The sequence below is a fragment of the Protopterus annectens genome, chromosome 7.part0 (assembly GCF_019279795.1).
Source record: "Protopterus annectens isolate FY-2018-M chromosome 7.part0, PAN1.0, whole genome shotgun sequence".
NCBI lineage: Eukaryota > Metazoa > Chordata > Ceratodontiformes > Protopteridae > Protopterus > Protopterus annectens.
Genome location: NC_056739.1, coordinates 1,289,546,988 through 1,289,570,020, shown reverse-complemented (window position 1 = coordinate 1,289,570,020; position 23,033 = coordinate 1,289,546,988). Strand labels below are relative to the sequence as shown.

Below are 23,033 nucleotides of genomic sequence, written 5' to 3'. Positions count from 1 at the left end.
TTGTCCACATTCTATTTTTATTTCGTCCCCAATCCAGCTATTTATGTTTAGTTTCACACAGTTCATTTCATAAACAGATTTTATTACTTGTAGTATTTTTTTGCTTACATTACATGCCTGCAAAATTCCTCATAATGATTTATATTAATTATCATAGGCTTTACTTATATCTCCAATCATAACCTTTGCCTCTACATTTGTATATAATCAAATATTTCTGTTATTATCCATAATAACTCTTGACTTCCTCTTCTGTTTCTTCTAAATATATTTTGGTTATATATTCTATCCATTTTTGTAACCTTTCTGTTATTATTCTCAAAAAATATATATAATCCATATTATTCAATATTATAGGTCTCTAATTTTAAATCTCATCTTTAATTCCTTTTTAAATATAAAATTTAAAACTCCTGTACATAACTCTCTCTAATTCCAGTTTCTAACCGTTCATTCATAACTTCTATAATTTTTTTTTGCCACTCCATTTCTTTATACATATATATATATATATATATATATATATATATATATATATATCATTCTCAACTCCATCCAGTCCTGTTGCAGAATTCATGTTAACATATTTTAGTTATTTTTGCTGTAAATGCGCTTCATTATTTTCCACCTTTATAAATTTGTTTTATTTCTTCTTTTTTAACAAATAATTCCAATACATATTCTTTAATTATTTTGTATATTTCTTCTTGCTGTCTTATTTGCTTACATTCCTTATTTTCTGATTCTCTTATTTTCCTTCTATTATTTAACTCAAATATGGGGCTACCTCTTCTTTTTTTCCTTGTAAACAATATTTTTGTTTATATAACAAGTTAATTGTAATTTGAGCCATTTTATGTATTTCTCAATTTTCATAAAAGGAATGTTTATTCTCTAAGTCTGCTTATCTCTCTTTTTATTTTCTTCCTTATACATTCTAAACTCACTTTTTTATATTTCTCTTTAAAATTAAGCCACCAAACAGTCCAATTCTCATAAACCCTCTCATATTCATAAGATTTTTCCATAATTCCATAAGTTCTTTATTATCTTCTAAATCTAATTCCTTTTCATTAATTCTCTATTCCTTTTCCTATATATTCATCATTTTCCTGTAATTTAACCCATAGAGCCACATGATCTGAAAATCCAGTGTATCTAATTCCTTTTTTTTAACTTTTAAACTATCAGATATCAAAAAATAATTTCTGTCCTAATTTCATTCCTTTTGTAGGTTCAGCGGTTATTCTCCCATACACAACTTTCCACTTATAATTTCTTTGACCATTTTAACATCACAATTGCTCTTATTTTTTCTTAAATTACAACTAAAATCACTCACCATTGTAATGTCCATATTTACACAAACATATTCAAGAATATTTTTAAACATCATTTCTCTCTCTTTTTTGTTACATATGCATATAAATCTATAATTCTATAAACATATTTTTCCATCTCAAGTCTATTACCATAATTCATCCTAGTTCTACTATTGTTATAGCTAATATTTTAATGCTTTCTTGACATAATATATGTATGTTCGAGCATGTTTTTCCCCATGTTCCAAACTACCATACCGTTCCAAAGTTTTTCAGTTTCTGTTCTTCCTTCCTCTGTTAATAATCTGATAGCTTCTAAAACAATACTATGTGCAGCTACTGCAGCACACCACTGTGATATACTTATTTTCCTCTTAAGCTTTATCATACTGTTCACATTTAAAGCTAATATTTTAGCTTTTAAGAACAATTAGTATACTAAAATGTTTATCCCTTTCCATTATTTTCTAAGCATTATATTTTTGAATCTTCTTTTCCTTTCTTTAACTCTTTTCTCTATTGAATTATTTTTTATTTCTTACTGTACACCAGTCAACTTCTTCCTCACTTGTCTCCTGTTTCCTTTTCCTTGTTACTTTCTTTAACTTCATGTACAACCTCTTTATTAGTCACATCTTTTTGTACATTTTCTTGTATAACACATTCTTCTATCTCTTTCTCCTGTATAACTTCATTTTCTTGCACATTCATTTCACATTCTAACCACGAATGACAAGTACTGCCACATTTTTTGCATTATGCCCTGTTTTATCACATACATATGTTTTTATCACGTTCATTGGTTAAATGAACATTTTTTCCACAAAAAAAGCCTTTAGATGACCCCTGTATTTCACAAAACCCCTATTACCATGAACATTAATAATGCTAGGCACATGCATTTATCATTTTCCATTTTCAGTATTACTCCACATTCAATCCCCCAGTCCATAGTCCTCTTTCATCATATATTGGTGTAGTGTCCATTACTGCTTTACATACAGTTAACAAATGTTCTTTCAGTTCTTTTGTTTTAACTTCAGTTCTAAACTGGATCATTATTCTTTTTTGTCTGTAAAAAGCTTGCACCACATATTCTGACCATGGATACATATTTTTCTTTTTTTCATATACACCCAAAACATTTTCCATGTCCTGCCCAGTCTCAAATATCAAGTCATAAAAATCTCGTTATTAATTAAAATAAATGCTCTTACTCTTTTGCTTTGACACCCAGAGGTGCTATGACAGAGTCCCAAACCTCATACCTGTCCTAACTTTCTTCTTTTTTACTGCTCACGTGTACTGTATACTTCTTTTTGTTTCTTTTATTTCTTTCTTCCTTCTCCAACAGTTTGTGCATAAGTTTTTGTCTCTGGAACGTTTTCTGGCACACCCTCTCTCCTCCTCCTTTTTCTTCTTCTATTTTTCCATGCTGTCACTCCATGAAATTGCCGCTCCATTTTCTGGTTTACTTTGGTTTACCATTTCTTCCAAATAATCATCCTGCAACCCCCCCTCCCCGACTGAAGGATTGTAATTATGCATTTTTCAGAAGTAAATGTCTCTACTTCAATCTCCTCTGAAAGTTTTCCTCTGAATCCATCTATGTTTCTGCTACAATCTCCGTTATCTTCATAATCTCCTTTTTCTCCAATGTCACTCTTTTCTGCACCCACATCATCAGAAAAAACTTCTGGTAGCGATTCTACCATTTTATCTACATTTTCAGTAACTTTCATTCCAGTTTCAGCACAAGCTGAATCAGCCATGTTTTCTCCCTGTTTCTCCAGGCTGCCTCCGTGCCTGGAACAGGAACAGGAAGCATGTTGTGTCACACACAAATACTTCCCCCTAATACCAAGAGTAGGGGAAGTTCCCTGATGCCCAGGCCACATATTCCTTTGTCAGACTGAACACCACCTTGGGTCTTCCCTGAAAGGAGAACATTAGCCTAGTAGGGTTAACCTGGTTAACAAAGTATAAATAATTAAAATAACAGTAATAATGCCCTCCTCAAAATGCCCCTTCGTAGTATGGTACTACTCAGTACTATCCTCTGTATCAGGTATTAATACTTGCTTAGAAAAAAACAAACTAAGTATAGTCTAAACACAAGACAATTACTGTGATGTTACACCATGAGTACAGCTATGCCCACAAAAAAGAGACATTTTTCTTTCAAATGCTCTGTTAGAAACAAACTTGCAAATTATTGTTTTAAATGCATAAATAAATATTCATCCACTTCCTAGCAAAGTGTTGAGGATAAAAAGATTGTGCCTCTTAGAAGTGTTGCTGAAATAATTTTTTGCAAAATACTGTGTTCCCACTTACAATGCTGGTTCTAGAAATGGGAATTCTGTCCAGGCTGTTGGACCTATTCTACATTTCAGTGAAAGATAGCAAATAAGGAGCCAAAATCCACTCCTTAAGCTCTGTGGTACAGCTGAATAAAGCTCTGACTGTAACCCATATTATTGTGGTTTGACTAGTGGCATGAGCACTAGAGTAGCTGATAAGAGGTGGGTAGGAGTGAGCAACCAATGTCTGCTTACCATCATAGAGGGTCAGAAGTTTTCTGACTGCTGCAATAGAGATGGTCCAACATGAACTGGCATACATCAAGCAGCACCATGATCAAGGGCATGCACTTGGCTTTGCCAAGCCAGTGATGGTAGCCTTTACTATGCATGTGGCATGCTTGCAACTGCACATGTATAGGGGGTACTGCAAACCCTGTACTATGGACTGGTAGCTGAAATTCAACTAAAGGATCAGCATCAGTGAATGCAAGGCTAGGATTTGATAAGTTTCTGTAAAGCTGAGGCTACCAGTGACTGCCAGGAACCAGAAGTGATAAGACAATAACTCAGCTTTCAGGGAGGAGCTAAGGCATAAAAATAAAACACTCCTTAACTTTGCATATTTGATTACATGGGGTTTTGCCTTAAGGAGCAGGGCAATCCGGTACTTCTGCAGTCTGGGGAACCCATCAGGAGTTAACTTGAAAATGCTGATAAGTCTGATCACACTTTAGTGTCAATCATGCCTGCAGACTTACTTACATGTTCTGTCTTGTACAATTCAAGCAGATGCCCTTGAATGGCAGACCACACAAAATACTATGTCTGTTTTTCTGCAACTTAACCATCGTACTGAATTTGCAGTGTTCAATGCTACAATTAAGCTTATTACATACCTGTAACTATAATCCCTTGCACTTAACATCCTGAAGGTTTGTACTCTGCCTCTGTGAAACACTGCAACTTGCTGTAATTTGTACATATTGTGTGGATTACACAACCTGTAATGTCTCTATATTTGATTCTACATTTATATTGTCATACATGAGGTGTACATAAACTCATTAATTCCTTATCTGGAGGTTCTCTTTCGTACTGCAAACATTTTTTTTTTTACCTTATGTGATTGTACTCACCCAAGTTATGCCTGTAAATGGTCTAAAGAAATCAGTGCACTACCCAAAATAAGTAAGCAAATGAATAAATAATAAAATGATTCAATATTGCTCAACAGAAAAAAAAAATCCTATAATTTATTTCATTTTATTTATATTTATTTACCAGGGGTTAGAGCACTGATCAATATTTTTCTATTTTTTTTTTCTTCTTTTTTGTGCAGTGATCAATACTGATCAATTTTAGGCTCGGCCTGGTTGAAATACAAAACATTTCTCAAACAAAAAATACAGAAAAGTAAGCAAGAATATAGTAGTTCAGACTAATAGAAAAAAGTCTATATACATTGCAGTGGGCAAACGCTGCAATGTACAGAGTGTAATGTACAATATATACATTAGTTTCACAAGTGGGTCAATCGTCAGTAAACTTTGAGAGAGGAGAAGAGATTCTAAAAGGAGATAGATTAGGTGTTTTGTCCTGTGTTGAAGTAGGAGCATTTGGCTTGGATAAACACATGCTTTTTGAGTTGAATTCTGAACTTAGAATTAGTGCTGATTTCTTTAATGCTGATGGGGGAGTGTTTGCCAAAGAATGGCTACTTGAGAAGAGAAAACGTGCAAGTCCTGTGGAGTTTGGTTCTAGGGGTAATGAGATTTACTTAGATTAATTAGATACATATAATTTCTTTCTGGCTCCCAACTACAGGCCACAGAGATTCAGTTGGCAGTCAAGAATATGCCTATTACCCAACTGACTGACAGTAAGCATTAATGACTTAAGATGTCCATTCTTAAACACTCAAATGGCCCCACTTGGCAGGGATAGCCCCTCAGGCAGCCAAGCTAGGGATTCACTCCACCCCCTTGCAGAGTGAATAACTAATTCACCTTGGGGTACAAACACCTTCATGCTTGCTTGGGTGATGGCTCCTTCCAGTCATCTGTTGCACTGGTGGGCCACTGCTGGATGAACAATTGGGCTTAGGCCCTACAGGAGGGTAGCTGATGGTCAGTAGCAGACAGTCAAAAATCACCTTAACATACAGAAGATTAATAAATGCTACAGTGAAGAGATAACTTCCTGAAAGTACATCTGAGCACTGGATTCCAAAAATCTGTTTTGGCTGAGCCTATGGACCTCTGGCAGATGCAATTGATACTAGTGTGACATACAATTCCCTTCAACAGAGCAAACGGGAATCACAGCTATCAAGAGTTCACAATGGTGAATTATGCATCAGTAAGACTCTGACATCAGCTGATGATGGAGTATTGGTACAGGTGGTACTAAGAACTGGTTTATGAACTAGTAGCTGAAATTCAACTAAAGGATCAGCATCAATGAATGCAAGGCTAGGATATGATCAGTTTCTGTAAAGCTAAGGCAACCAGTGAGTGCCAGGAAGTGATAAGACAATAACTCAAACAGCATTCAGATCAATTATACAACCTTTGGCAAAAAAAGTCAGGGAACCCAAGGCAAAGATCAATGAATATTCTGTAAGCCATGAGGACTTGGTGTTACTAGCAGATTCATATACCATTAAAATAAGTAGAATACTGATAAAACTTTTTTTCTGTTTACAGGTCAAAAGCCTATGAAGTTTCTTAAGGCTCTGACAAAGCAGTCAACTGAGTAGATGTTTCCTTACCAAAAGAACTCTCCTTTGATATGTAGTATAATGAGAAGTTATGTACTTACCATAACGTTCCATGTTAGTTGTCTTCTTCTCGCCTTCTTTCTTGCTGGATGGGTTCGGAGCGAACCTCGGCTCCAACTCGGCCTAATACTAAAGCTCGAGAGCTATTTTTACTGGCTCGAGGCTATACTATGTCCCATAATGCTAGGCGTGATTATACACAGATCTCGTTTGATAGCTAACACTATGGACATACATGTCCCACCACAAGAGAGAATATATTTAACAAATATATCTAACCTCCTCTACATATAACCCTTACAAGGGCTACCAAAGGGGAGCAAGAGAGCTAGCTGAGGAGATAACTCTGGTGACAAAAAACACCTCGCACAAGATACTCTAGGTCTTTCCAGGCTAGGGGGATGGAGGGTGGGACGCAAGAAAGAAGGCGAGAAGAAGACAACTAACATGGAACGTTATGGTAAGTACATAACTTCTCAATGTTAAGTTGTCAATTGCGCCTTCATTCTTGCTGGATGGGACAGCGTCCCTAGCACCTTAGTCCCGGGTGGCTCAATGGAACAGATTCTTGAGTACAGTGGAACCAAAATCAGCCCGACTTCTGGAGGCTATGTCCAGTTTGTAATGAGAAATGAAGGTATGAGGGGAGGCCCATGTGGCCGCTGCACAAATAGAATCCATAGGTAACCTTGCTTGAAAAGCTACTGAGGAAGCTAATGCTCTAGTTGAATGAGCTCTAGGCTTTGCAGGGAGCTCCTTATGCCTCAACTGATAGATTAACGTGATAAGAGCGGTCAACCATCTGGACAAGGTTACTTTAGAAACTGGCCGGCCTTGCTTTCCTTCAGCGTAAGACAGGAAGAGCTGTTCTGATTTTCTCGTCTGTTTAGTTCTATCCAGATAGAAACGTAGTTGATGGTGAACGTCCAAACAATGTAATCTTCTCTCAGCTCTATCAGTATAATTTGGGAAGAAGACTGGGAGATCAATGGTCTGGTTCAGATTTTTTTCAGAGAGTACCTTATGTAAAAAAGATGGATTAGTCCTAAGAGACACTCTATCTTTGTGAAAAACAAGATAAGGGGGCGCACAGAGAGTGCTTGTAGTTCCGAAACCTTTCTCGCTGAGGTAATGGCTACCAAGAAAAGTGTTTTCCACGAGAGCAGTTTCAACAAGCAGGAAGCAGCTGGCTCAAAAGGAGGAACAATTAAGGAAGACAGTACCAAATTTAGATCCCACGGTGGAGGAGGATCTTTAACCGGGGGCCGAAGTAATAGGGTTCCTTTCAGAAAGGCTTTGCAAAGCTTGTGGGACATAATACTGGCCTCTGACAAGCCAACGTGGAAATTTGCAATAGCCGCCAACTGGACCCTGACAGTGGCTGAGGAAGAGCCCATTTGGAAAAGTTCTGCCAAAAATTGTAGAACTGTTTGGACAGGAGCTGTGAACGGGTCAACTTGATTTTTCCTTGCCCAAATAGAGAACTGTTTCCATTTACTAGCATACGTCCTTCTGGTGTTAGACTTGTGAGAAGCAAGGATAATATCACGTACTGACTGAGAGATTAAAGGAAGCCTGGCTAGGGCTGGAAGTGGAGCAACCAAGCTGTGAGGTTGAGAAATGGAAGGGATTGGTGCAGCCCGCCCGATTGATGGGTCAGAAGGTCTGGCACTGGGTCCAGATGTCAGGGCTGCTCCAGCAGATGACTTTGCAGGAACGGAAACCAAACCTGTCAGGGCCAGTAAGGAGCAATGAGGATCATCCTGGATCTCAAGGCAATTGCTTTCTGGACTGAGTAATTAAGGGAAAAGGGGGAAAAGCATACAGAAGACCCCAGGGCCAATCGTGGGCTAGAGCGTCTCTGGGAGGGAGACCCGGAAGAGGAAAAAGGGTGAAGAAGTCCTGACACTTGCTGTTTTGAGGGGTTGCAAAAAGGTTGCAGCAAGGCTGACCCCACCTTCTGAGTATTTGTTTCACTACTAGCTGGTTGACAGACCACTTGTAGGGCATGAGAATGGCCCTGCTCAATCTGTCCGCTATGATGTTGGACTTCCCAGGAATATGCGTTGCTACCAGAAACCGTTGAGAAGAGATCGCCCACTGCCAAAGTCTGAGTGCTTCCCGACATAGGGGGTAGGACCTGGTTCCGCCCTGCTTGTTGATGTACCACACTACAGACATATTGTCTGTCTGAATTGCAATTGTCCCGGCGGGTAGAGAGTCCTGAAGGGCCTGCAATGCCAAAAGTACCGCTCCCATTTCCAAGACATTGATGTGCAGGTGGCAACCGAAGGGTTGCCATGTGCCCTGGACTGTCCTGCCCTGAAAATGCCCCCCCACCCTATCAGGGAGGCGTCCGTAGTCACGGTGGCAACCGAAGGGGGGAGAACAATAGGTCTGCCTTGGAGCACCTGAGGCGAGACCATCCACCAAGAGAGGTGTCTCTTGCACGACTGAGTGATGAGAATGTTGTGTGATATGGGAAGCTGCTGGAAGGACCATTGGGAAAAAAGCATCCACTGTAGTATCCGCATATGAAAACAAGCTAGGGGGAACAAGGTGATTGTTGCTGCCATTAGACCAAGTGTTTTTAATACAAATCTGGCTTGGACTCTGTCCTCCTGTAGTAAGATTTGGACATGGCTGCGCATGTTTGAAACTCTTTGTGTAGGTAGTTTTGCTGACAACTCCACCATCTTTAACACGGCGCCTATGAAGGTAATATGCTGACAAGGCAGACTTTTCGAAGTTTATAGAGATGCCTAGCGCTTTGCACGTTTGTACAGCGTAATCCCTGGCTTGAAGTAGTTGGTGCCTGGTGGTGGCAGTAAGGAGCCAGTTGTCTAAATATGGAAACACCTGGAATCCTCGTCGTCTCAGGTGAGCCGCAACCACTGCCATGCATTTGGTAAACACCCTGGGGGCTGTGGTGAGGCCAAAGGGCAGGGCTCTGAATTGGTAGTGACTGGCTCCCAGCCGGAAGCGGAGAAACCTTCTGGAGCGCCTGTTCATTTTGATATGGTAGTATGCATCCTGAAGATCTATAGAGCACATCCAATTGTCCTGACCCAGAAAGGGTAGAATGGACTGTAGCGTGACCATCCGGAATTTTGTTCTTTGAACAGACTTGTTCAGCCTGCTGACATCTAAAATAGGTCTCCAGTCCCCTGTCTTTTTTGGTACCAAAAAGAATTTGGAGTAGATTCCGGATCCTTGTTGGTCTGCTGGGACTGGCTGGATGGCTCTTTTCGATAGCAGCTTTGAAATTTCTAACGCTGCTTGATCTCTCAGACCGGGTGGAACGTCTGGAAGAGGCCCTTTTAGTTGTTGTGGGGTGTGGATGAAGGGGATTCTGTAACCCTCGGATATGATCGACCGTACCCATTTGTCTTGCGTGAGGGAATGCCAGGCTTCTGGGTACAGTGAAAGTCTTCCCCTGACTGCCTCCGAAGGTAGACAGTCGGGCAGCTCCTCAGTGGTGCTGGAAGGGTTTGTCAGAGAAAGATTCTCTGCTACCCTGATTTTGCGGACCCCCCCCCCGCCCCTAAGGCGGCATCTGTTATTGTTCCCCCTCTGCCTCTGGAGGGAAGCTCACCACGTGCGTCAGGCAGTACTCCCTGAGGTTTGCAGAACCACATCTTTCCACCCTTTTGACCCTTAGGGTACAGTCTAGAAGGGGCGGAAAAACGGACTCCCACGGCAGAGAGAATCTTGCCTTCCTGCTCGCACATGGTCAATGTATCCTTCACTTGAGGTCCAAACAAGGCAGAACCATCAAAGGGGGTGTTAGTGAAGGACGCCTTGAAGGAGTCAGCAAAATTGCAAAGCCGCATCCAGGCGTGTCTCCTTAGAGCAACTCCCGTGCCTGCGGCCCTACTCGCTCCATCGGCTGCATAAGAAATGAGTCGCATGGAGGAGTTGACAATCGAGTTCAGGGTCCCCAGCTGGGAGTTGATCTTCTCCTGAGACCCGACAGCTGTTGGGTCCTGTAAGGTATCACCCAGTTCTTTAAGAAGGTCTCCCTGAAGATGGGTGAAATGGCACAGGTAATTCAGCGACCGCATGGCTTGCCATACCTATCCATAGTCCTAGATTCCTTATTAGGAGGATGGACAGGTACTGAAGGGTCAGCCAACTCCTTCTTAGTGGCTGCCGCCACCACCATGTCATCAACGGGGACGCCTTTAGAGAGAAACTGCTTGTCTGCAGGGGCTGTAATGAATTTTGTAGGCCTCCGGGGGGTTGGTTCCATAGTATCCGGAGCCGTCCACGCCTTCCGAGCCATCACCTCCATGAGTGGGTCGAAAGGTGGGGACACCCAGGAGGTGGAAGGGCGAGAACCGAATGCATCCAGGAACACTGACTCATCCTCGGAAGGGTTGAGGGCGGACCAGTTCCCCCTCTGTTTAAGGATCTCTAGGATGTCAGAAAAGGAGACATCCTCAGGGGGGGACCTTGGGGACCCTTCAGAATCATCCAAGTCGGTGTCAGATGTCACTGACTCAGGGGAGTCGACATGCTTCCTCTTGCACATCCTCTTCCAAGGGGGCTCTCCCGCAGGATCAGGGGAGGCCACGGAAGAGGAGGAAATGCCCAATGGAGCGGCCTGGAGTGTCGATTCTCCGCGCTTGGGTTCGGGAGGGTAGGCAGGGGCCGAAGCAGGCACCATGGAGGGAGGGGCTGACGAGGCCGACCGTGGCGCCGGTATGGGAGCCAGCACGCTCCTCATGACCTCAAAGGCGCCCCTGTCAGGCAGGGAAGAGGGACCCAGCTCCGAGGAGATGAGAGCTCCTCCCAGCACCGAGAGGGACGGCTCCGAGGCCGATGTCGGGGCCTAACTCACCTACGCCGAGGCTCCGAGAGGGAGAACGGGGTCGGACAAGGGTCCGATGCCACTCGCCCCCTTGGAGCTGACGAGGGAGTCTCGGCACCCGGATCCCTCCAGGGACGGAGCCAATGAAGGGATTGGAGCCGACGAAAGAACCGATAAGGGTGGAATCGGTTCCAACGCCCCCACGGTAGCAAGCCTGACGGCCTCCGGCTCCGAGCTCGAAGGAATAGTCGGAGGAGGAACTTGAGCAGGCGTTGGGGTAGCCCCTGTCTGTTGAGATGGGCTATGCAATAATTGGGCCAGCGCCTGTGACTTCAAAAGCCTACTGACTACCTTCTCGAGGTCATGGTCCGAGCGCCTGGAAGACCTAGAGGAGTGAGACCTATGGCTCCGCTCCGACAGCAAGGGGGATTTCGGAGCCGATCTAACAGACTCCAGTGAAGGAGACCTGGAGCGCTTTCGACTTGGGGACGGCTCCGACACCAAAGTCGGAGCCGACTGAGGCCTTGATGTATCGGTTCCAGCCGGAACCGATGATGCAGAAAGAGGACCGTTCGGCGCCGGCTCCGAACATGGAGCCGACGATTTGGCGGGCTTTGAAGGTTTTCCGGTCATAGGCTTGGACAGAGAACCTTCAGGCTTTAATAAGCCTCTGAGAATGAGCTTTTCTGCATTCCTGCAGGACTCTAGGGCTGAAAGCGTGACAGATGGAACAAGAGTCCTGCAGGTGCAGAGGGCCCAAACAATACACACAAGAAGTGTGACCGTCTGTCAGAGACATCTTCTGACAGCACGAGTCACACTTCTTGAATCCCGATACCTTGGTATCCTTGGACATGATACCACAGGGGGATACAGTAGTCTAAACACTTACACTACTACACAAAAAGACACTCTCAACAAAAAATTTTTGTAAAGTAATAGTAAAAATGAGACAGAAATTCCACACACACTAAGGGGAATCTGTACTAACTACTAAAGGGAGGGTTAGAGGCCCGACCACCTTAAGGGTGGAAAAAGGTAGGGAAAACCTACTGAAAAGGGGAGGAAAACTAGTCGCTATCTCTCTAAATACTAATTAAATAAACTACTGAGAAAAAATCTATCAAAAAACTAACTATAGATACAACAATTTAGAATACGACCTGGAGCCGGTGAAAAACGCAACCTCGTAGCTGAAGCGGCAAACGAGATCTGGGTATATCACGCCTAGCATGGGACATAGTATAGCCTCGAGCCAGTAAAAATAGCTCTCAAGCTTTAGTATTAGGCCGAGTCGGTGCCGAGGTTCGGCTCCGAACCCATCCAGCAAGAACGAAGGCGTTACGGGAGGCCTTCAAAAAAGAAGGGACCAGTACTGGTGTAATAGGAGAATAACTGTCATGGGGCAATGGCTGTTTACTAAAGAAATATTTTTGGCCTTTCTTGCAGCAGTAATCAGGATGAATTCTAGTAAAACCTATAACAGTGAATAATTATGATTTAAACCTGTATATCAAACATTCCACTTTTTACATGTGCAAACAAAGTAAAACTTTAGAGAGTAATAAAATGTGCACTTTACCTGAAAGAAGGATGAAACTGGTTTTAAAAGGGAGAATCTTCTAGAACAAAAACTGTGAATGGTTTGACTTGACTCTGCAAGAGACTAGCAGTAACTGATGTTGAGAAAGAAATAAGAAGAGGAGATTTTTTTCTCCTTTTCATGTTGATGAGCTTGTGTGCATCAAAAGAAGTTATGTAGCAAAACTAAGTGTGGAGGCCACAAGGACTCTCAGATGAAATAAATGTTTTGAAATCTGCAGACAAAGTACATTATAGAAGCAAGGGCTTCCTGAATGACACAGCTAATAATGTTCTAATGATAATAATAATAGAATAATGTTCATTCTTATAAACACAATTCTGTTTGTTTAATACTCTAGACACAGGACCTCGAGAACAGCACTTCACCATAGTAAAATAAAACAAGAAAAAAATACTACTGACTGATGCTACTCTCCTTTAACGAGTGGCACAGTGAAAGTTAACAATGTCATTAATCATTAAAAGTGCTTAGCTGTTCACATATATGTACTTAAAACTGTAACTGGATACCCTTAGCTGCCTGCGTAATCCAGGAATCTCTTTTACTTTATTTTCAAGCTCATCATTTTGATTTGTTAGTTTAACCAACTCTTCAGCCATTATTGCTCGAGTTCTTTCAAGACTTGCAATTTCAAGCTGCAACAAATTGGAAAAAGAAGTTAATAATACAGTTCTATCAAAGCAACACCTTAAATGAAGAAATTAAGTTTGTTAGTGATAAACAACTTTCTAATGAGAACTTTCATGTCTACCACATTAGCATGCAAACACTGAAAGCCTAGTAGTTATGTAAAAGGGAGATGGTACAACTGATGTTAACTGGCAACAGCTTACAAAACACTGCATGCAACAACTACACTCTTTATAAGATGAAAAGGTGCAGTTAGGCAGCAACATAACTCAGGAGCCTAATATATGCAAACCCAGTATGCTCTGCTACCTGTGGCAGTAAGGAATTAACGGATGGGGTAGGAAAAGGCTCTGGACCTAGACAACTGATAATGCTTTGTATACAAAATACATAAAATAAGATGAGAGGAAGATGGCTGAAAAATCTTGTTCCAAGATGAAAAGTACATATATATGCATGTACTCGCCACACTATATGCCTGAATAAGGCAATCAATGCTGCAGTGATTTTTTATATGAACAGCGTATGACTCCCTTATGCAATTCCAAAGATTTGTAAAGGAAAAAAGTTGCAGTTGTCACATTAAAGGTGTTTTTTGATGGGGTCAACCCCCCCCACACACACACGATGTGCTGATCCTATTTACCCTTTCATTAATGACTGAAGCAGCTGATCTGACTGTTTCAGTTGCTTCCTCCACTGAAAAAAAAAACTGCTGGAGTCTATATACAGGGAAACATTACTTCCTTTTAGTTCTCATTTCAGAAAGAACACAAGCAACTTGACAGACTGATTCAAATACATTTTGAGGAGCAATTTAAGTATTAAGTAGGGATATGCCCTTAAAGACACCCTGAAGTTCTGCAAGACTGTATATAGAGCTTTGCACATTAAAGGCCTTCAGTTAAGAAATCATTCTAGTTGAGGTGACAAACTCAGAAGGGTGTAATCCAAGAAATACATTTGAGATCTGCTAAAACAATAGACTCTTAAGCAGGTTCAGTCAGCTGCTCATTTACAAAACTCAGATCTCCGTAGAGGCTTTACAGGATGTCTCAGAAGCCTTTTCACAAACTGTTTCAAAAACAGTCAAGAAATTTTAGCTGTATACAAAGATAGATAGCACAGAGAATCGTGTCTTAAAGGAAAAGTAAGCCAAACTGGATAAGTACAACTTTCTACTGATGGGCATGTTAACTCCTTTTAAAACAGGTAACACATGCAGAAAAAAGATCGCTGCAGAAATCTGCCTCACAGCTGACTCAGTAATGTGGTATGATGAGGCGAGGAAACGGTTGAGATCTTGGATTGGCATCTATTACAAGGATGGTGCATGAATGTCTTGGCCTGCAAGTCACACTTTTTCCCCTCTTTTTTAACCTTAATTAGGAAGCTTATGATTTTGGTTGCTGGAGAAATTACATTCGGCAGTCAACCATGCTGAGCTATAAGGAAGTCTGCAGTAAAACAGAGGAAACCGTTGACGTAGAAAACAGGCAAACTGATTTATCTTTTTATGATACAGTTTTCCATTTAACATGATTTTTTCTGTTCAGTTTCCACTTACAGTGGCTGCCATAGAGTTTTACTGATCAGGACTACAAATGACCTGATAAGTCATGTCCCTTTTTACTGGCTACTCACAGGTTACTGTGGCTAGCCTGGAGAGAAGACAAGATAAGAATCGGTACATTCCTCTTGCTTTTGAAACATATCTACAAAGCTCATCTTAGCTTTGACATGATGGCAATCAAGACCAGACAGAAAGCCAACATCTCTTTAAAGATGATGATTAAGTTCTTCTGAAATTCTGTAATTGTACTTTTTTCATCATGAAGATGGACTCCTTAGTCAATATTCAGTCTGTAGACAGCTTCCGGACTGAAAATGGAATAAAAAAGCAAGTCTTGTAAGGAAGCAGTCTGTTTTGCTACTACAATTTGTTCACAATAGTAGTGAGACAAGAACATGTTTCAAAGTGCAAGTACTCTGAATCCTTGGGGTCCGGAGGAATCATAGCACACTTTCTTATATGAATCAGCATTGAAAATCATGAGGATACTAGAGAACATCTAGCAGTGAGCCCTGAGAAATGTCCTTGTAGTCAATTTCTTCCATTTCTGAATCTGCTGAAAGAAATCCATCAACAGCTAATCTCTATTCTTGGAGAGAGATTAAAGAGATGAAATGGTATTAAAATGCTTTCTAAGAGGGGCGTGGCCAAGATGTCTAACTGAGAGCAGCAACTGGTGAAAGCTCCGTGACTGAAAACTTTTCTCTGACAGAAAATATAATGAGACAATTAAAATGTGCAGATACTTGTTAGCAAATTTTACTCACTAACAGTCAGAGAAAGGATTTACAGATCCAAGTTCTTCTAAAGCTGTAATTCTTCTGTCAGAATTTCAACTGCTTGATTAAGAGAGGAAAGACTTCAATATGAGTCACTCGATAAATGGTACACAGGATTCTTGTATTAAAAAAGACATCCAGTCAATACTATCTAGTATGCAGGATGTATTACTTAAAATAGACAAACTGGATACCAAACTAGAAAGTTTCAAACAAGAGATCACAAAGGAGATGGAAAATTTAGAAATTCTTATGAAACAGCAAAGTGCACAAATCAGCAGTATGGAAGAAACTTTGAATGATCATGAAGGAAGAATAACTGAAGGTATCACACTGAATGTCTTTTAAAACAAAACTACTGTCTCATAGAAAAATCCGATGATTTATAAAACAGACTGAGATGAAACAACATTAACATTTATGACATACTCGTAAAGTATGAGGGAGACAATATAATACATTTCTTAACTACCTGGCTACATAAAACATTAAATCTACCTGAACCTTTATCTTTTGGAACTGAAAGGGTGCACAGATTCCTGAGAGCACCTTCTAAGAAGGAAAAGTTAAGTTCATGTCCAGCTTAGAAAAAGATAAAATACTGAAAACAGCATGGTCCAGCCCACCTATTAAAATAGGTGAACATGCAGTCAGATTTGATGATTATTAAAGTAAAGTAATGGGTTTTAAGAGAAACCCCTGTTTACCACTGATCAAGAAACTTAAAAAGAATGGACTTCCAAGATGGCTGCACACTGAGTAACAGATTAATTCCAGCTCTCCCAGTGTGAAAACAGAAACTCAGAATAGAGAGCCAATGAACTCCATTTTTTAATAATTTTCAGTAACTAGCTAGTAAGTGCATTGCCTGGATGCCAACAAAAAAGAAATTCAGAGTACCTGAAAGAAATTCAGATTACCTGAAAGAAAATCAATCACAAAAGGTGAAGAAAAACGCTGACTGGGAAGAACAAGGTCCAGCTCTGGTACAAGGCATGACTTCCAGTAATTTAGAGGAAAAAACAAGTCAAATGTACACACAGCAGATTAAAATAAATGAAACACTGAAGGAGTATATCAACTCAAATAACAAAAGGCTGGATGGAAAAAAAACAGAAAACAGACATTCAGATGAGGTGATAAAACTGCAAAAAATCAGGGGCTGAAATGAAGAAATGGCTGACTGAATATAAGACTGTTCACGAACAGATGTTTCAAAAAATAACAGAATTAGAGTACAGAGCATGTAGGGAAAACCTGAGATTTTCTGCCGTTTCAAGCACAAATAAGCAACTGGACTGGTATTCCACAGCAGGAGTTGTTAATTGAAAGGGCACATCTTGTGTATGCTCTAAAGCTGGCTATGAGAAAGCAACTTAAACCTCTAATAGTAAAAATGCAATCCTACCAGCAGAAGGAGGTGATTCTGACAAAACTGTGGCAGAAGGACAAAGTACTAAAAGTGGGAGACAATAGAGTGTTTGTGGAAAATGGTTACTCACTGTACACCAGGGAGAAAATGAGCAAATTTATTCCACTAATCAAGGAATATTGAGAAGCAGGAGTGAAATTCCAACTGCTGTACCCAGCTATTTTCAGCATATTCTTTCCTTGATGGACAAAATCATTTTTTGATGCACAGCACGTTAAGGAGGAAATACAAAAGTTTGTCCAACAAAAAGTGAGCTATAAAACAGAAAGAGATTCTGCTTGTTATTCTGGTAATAAAGATCAGTGAAACCTTTCCCAATGTTTCAATGGAAAATGCTTGAGAGACAGAAAAAAGTACAAGAGTTGACTAAAAGAACTGGGAGTACACTGGAAATGAAGCAGAGACTGGATTTGGAAGACGGAGATCAACAGGAATAAAACCAGCAATTCGGAAATTGACAAATAAATGTTGGATTACAAAGAATTAATTATCTTTGTGAACCATGACAGAACAAGTAAACCTGGAAGTATTGGATTTTATTTTACTTTGTTAAACTTGTAGGGAACTCACACATATGCCCTAATTCATGCCATTAATGTTTGGAAGAACATGTGGGACAGGGGAAGAGTTAACCAAATGTAAAACAAAATGTTGTTCCTAACAGTACTGTTTTTATAATGCTTGATATAATCTGCATGCTATAAAGTAAAGTTTTCTCAGTTATTTTCGAGTGTAATGGGGATACTAAAGTAAACAGGTGCTCCTGTTTTTTATTCTTCTTCATTCTTTCTCCTTGTTCAGTTTTAAGAAATATAGACACTGCAACATAATAAAAGAAAAGTCTGGTCAAAAGAGCATGATACAAGAAAAAATGATGTGCTTTTTCTCAATCATGCCGAGGCTAATAACTGGATTACGGCCCTTAGCTTGATCTAGTAAAGTTTTAAGAGAAAGCAAATAAATAAAAAAAACATTTAATATAATAAATAAAATTTCCTCTAGCAAATAAATAAGTACCTGTAGAAGCAACTCTGTATCTGGTTCTCATGTCTCCATGGAGACATTGTGATAAACGGCAATAAAATCAGAATACTTCTTTCTTTCAATAGCTAGGAAATAATCTTTTCTGACAGATAAGACAAAACCAGACAGCACTTAGTAAAAGCACAGGCTGTACCATGTGTATTAGTATGCATAACCTTTCTTTTAGGTTACTTTAAGTCTGCAAGTGCAGCCATCAGTCTGTGACAATTGTTCCTATTAGGAGGGTAAAACTTCAATATTTGAAGCTGTACATAATTCTGTGTGTCAGTATTAAGTTAAAAGGTTTTAGTGGTGCATGGGGGGGTCATTTTGTTTTTGTTTGATTGCTTTCAATAAAACAAAAAGTTTTGTAAGATGTGACACAGGCAATAGATATGACAAGAAACAACTGTATAAAAGATTAACTAACCAAACATTAGTGTATGCATGTAAAACAAAAGCTGAAACTAGACACTTAAAAAAGCTGTTACACTTAAAAGATGGGAATAATAACTTTTTAACATAATGACACTTTCTATATTATCTTTAAACGTAAATGGTCTCAAAGATATATACAAAAGAAAAAAGAAAGAGATGTGAACTATATTAAAAAATGTAGAGCGCAAAAAGCTATGCTACAGGAGACACATCTGGAAAGAAATGAACTTGTGAATTTGATAAAGAAAGATTTTCAGGACGGTTATTCAGCAGAATACCAAAGACAAAGGAAAACAGGAGTACTTTAATTGTAAGAGGAACACGAACTACTGAAAGAAGAGGATAAAAAGATAACAATGGTAGATTTGCAGTATTAAGGGGCTACTGGCAAGGGAGGAGGATTACACTGGCATGTATTTACATTCCACCTAAAACTGGTATAATGGACCTTAAGAAAATTCTGGGAGAAATAATCAACTTTCTACAGGGAATATTACTTACAGGTGGGGAATGGAATTTGATTTGCAGCAGTGAAGATGTGTCTGGGGAATAGGAAGGGAAAACATACAGGAGGGTAGATTTTTTTTAATAAAATTATGAAAATACTTGACATAGAAGATGTGAATTCAGTAGGAGGAGTTTGGAATTAATTTATATATTACTCCCCAAGATACAAAAACTGGGCTAGACTAGACAGAACTTACATTTCACAGGAACATGTACATTTAATTGAAAGTTTTGATAAGCATCCAATAACTATTTCAGATTATGCACCTATAATAACTAAAATGAAAATGCAGGGTAATGAAATAAAAATGCGACTGTGGTGCTTTCCCACCTATCTGTTGAAAAGAGAGGAATTTAAGGAATGGGTGGTGGAAATAATTCAGGAGTTACTAGAGAAGAAAGAAATTTCTTCTGAAAGTACAGCTAGGGAGTGGGTGGAAATACAAGAAAAAGAGATATGGATAAGTAGTAGTAGTAGGACTTGTTTAGAGGGACTGACAAAGGTTAAAGTATTGCAGAATATAGAGAATCTTGCAGAAGTAGAGTAGCAATTGCAGAATGGTAAACAGAAAATAAGGGTTTACCTTGAAAATATGTATAAGTTTAGAAAGAATGATGGTAAGCAACTGTTTTTTGATAACTCCAGAGCACAAAAACTTTTAGCACAACGCCTCTGGCAACAGAAAATAGAAAGGATTGTTGCCAAGCTTAGGGAGTTAAAATGATAAAGATAACAAGAGATCCTGTAGAGATATTAGAAATATTTTGGAAATTTTATGAAAGTGCATTATATTTAGATCCACTGGCAAAGAAAATAAGGGGCTCAGTAATTCAAGGATATAACTGGTATGCAAGTCAAAAAAAGCTGGCTCTATTTGCAGATGATATTACTTTATACCTGATAAAACCAGAAATGGATATTTTAGCATTGTGGAACATTTTGAAACAGTTTCAAAATCTTTTTTGGATATAAAATTAAAGAAGCTAAAACAAAGGTAACAGCTGTAACTTAGGTATCCACACATGAATTGGTTCAGCAATATCCACATTTATGGGGACATGATAAAATGAAGCACTTAGGAGTATGGATTAAACAGGATTCTGGTATGGCAGTTAAGGATATGTGGGAAGAGGCTAAACAAAAGATAAAATAGAAACTGAGAAACTGGAGCTGTGGATATAAATTAATAAAGCTGAAAGATTTTATCTAAGGGGGAAGACAGCAATAGTCAAGTGGTATAAGTTGATTCTTCCAATAATGCCAGGTGCTTTGGGATTACCCGATTTGAAGGTGCAATTCAGAGCTACACAGTTAAGGCTCCTATACATAGCACAAGCAAAAACCTATAATTCAAAGTGGAAAGGGATGATGACAAAATAGGGGGACGCTCAGGAAATAAGGAGAGACTGGGATTTTGGATGCAGATCTTTAAGAAGAATAACAAAAATCATACAGAATATTATATTCATAAAGTACGGGAAAGTATTCTAAGAATTAAGCCAACATGGGACTGGAGATAGGAGATTCTGCCGATAGGCATGACTGCAATTAGGGATACAGATAACAGGCAAGAAGGGGCTGGAATTTACTGGAGAAAACTAGCAAAGGAACCAAGGTATTGGGAACAAATAACTAGAGAGGTAAATGTAATAGAATGGGAAGACGTCAAGAACTTATTTGGACTGCAAGGAAGAGATCGCCTTCCCTATCAAGAACTGATATCAGAGAATAGGCAAAGAGAAAGAAACAGGGGGGGGGTCCTAAACAAAAGACCAGTACTGGTAGAGCTTTTAGTAGAATCTAAAACAAACACTGCTGTTAAAAAAGGAATCATTAGTACAGCATATAAAATATTGCATGATAACTACAAAAATCCATCAGAGAAGGTTAGGAAGGATTGGGAAGAGAGACTGGATAAGCAATTCACATAGAAACAATGGGAGGGGAGTATCTGTATCTCAAATATGCAGCAAAATCTAGAAGATTTAGGATTTTTGCTTTGAAATGTTTATGTATGTACTTTTATACCCTAAGTAGATTCCAGAGAATTTATCCTCAGGTAGACAGCAAATGTGGGAGGTGTGATGGGGAAGTAAAAGTTAATTGGAAATATATTTTCTGGGAGTGTAATGAGTTGGCACACTTTAAAGATTCCCTGCCACAGATACTGGGTGAGCAAATTGGTGTATCAAGTGAAATGATTTTTCTGAGCTATGATACAAAATCAGAATTGCCTAGACATAGTAAGGCCTTCCTGAGTATAATAATGGTGGCTGCCAAGAAAAAAAGCAATAACTAGAAAATAGAAATCTAAGTCTAAACCAACCATGCTAGAAAAAGTGAATATAGTAACAGAGTTAAAACAACTGGAATTGCAATCTTTAGAAAAGGGTAGGAGCAAATTACATAGGAAAAAATGGGAATTATAGGAACAATACATACAGGGGAGGAATGAGGTTTAAAAGAAGGCAGGATTTGAATGAGTTATGTAATGTCTGACTGACAATGATTGGGTAGACTATAAGTGATGTATAATGTTTGCAACTAAAATTATGTCAATATGGTTTGTGATGTATAATGTTTGCAACTAAGATTATGTCAATATAGTTTGTTTTAATTTATATAAATGTATGATTACCTATGTCATAAGTGATAATTTAATAAAGATATTTCTTTTTTTAAAAAGTCAATACTATCTGAAGATTACTTCAGACATAGATGAAATGGAGGATCTTAAACATAATAATAATCCTGATAATTACAAAATTGACAATTATTTAAATAAAAATGTTACTAATAAACTTAAAGAACAACAAATATCCTTGTTGAATAAGCATATTACAATGACAGAAGTTAAAAAGCTTAAAAAAAAGGAAAATTGTAAAGCTCTAGGGTTAGATGGTTTAAGTATGGATTTATATAGTCCGTTTCTGATAAATATTTTAGAATTACTGACTGACATTTTCATGATAATTCACAGACAAAATAATTCCTCCCTCAAGGACATTTTCTGTAATCTCACCTATTCTTACACCAGGAAAGGATAATAAGTTAGTTTCCTCATACAGAACTATTTCATTATTAAATGTAGACTACAACATATTTACTTCCATTTTGTTAGAAGATTTTAGACATACAGAAGATTAATTAATAAAGATCAATCAGGATTTATAGTCAATAAATTAATATATAACAATATAAAAAGGGTAGTAACTATCTTAGATTTAGCGAAAGGAATGAACAAGAAATTGGCCCTAATTAGCTTACATATCAAGACAGCTTTTGATTCTGTAGACTGGATCTACTTGATTAAAACATTAAAAGTGTTTGCATTTCAATAACAGTTTACTGGAATATTAAAAAAACATATAGTGACTTCTAAGTGTATGTTAAAACTGGATCTTACATTTCTCAAGGATTCACTTTAAACAAAGACACAAAGCAGGTGTGCCCCTTGTCCTCTCTGCTACTTGCATTAGTTATCAAACCCTTAGCTAATAGTATAAGAAGCAATGATAAAATTAATGAATTCTCAATTAACAGGGACTGTGAACCTAAAATACAGCTTTTTGCAAATAGTTTACTAACTACAGAAGATTTAAATTGATTGAAGAAATAGATGAGAAAAATGAAAAGTTTCAAGAAGTATCGCTGCTGAAATTTAATAATAATAAAACTGAAACGTTCATGTTAAATCAATTACTAGATAGTAAGTTTAAATATAAATATAAATACAATTGGGAAGGAAAAGAACTAAAATATTTAGAAACAAAAATCTATCAAAATGTGAGTAAGACCATTAATAATTTTGAAAAAGTAAATGA

General features: G+C 38.8%; 1 protein-coding gene across 1 annotated transcript in view; it reads right to left on the bottom strand.

Annotated features, from left to right (window-relative positions):
- Positions 1–23,033, bottom strand: part of TMF1 (TATA element modulatory factor 1) — a 1,367,094-nt gene that overhangs the window by 74,894 nt on the left and 1,269,167 nt on the right. Inside the window, exon 15 of the mRNA XM_044076393.1 lies at positions 13,336–13,461. Within this exon, the coding sequence (XP_043932328.1) occupies positions 13,336–13,461 (126 nt within the window). The remainder of the gene's footprint in view (positions 1–13,335; positions 13,462–23,033) is intronic.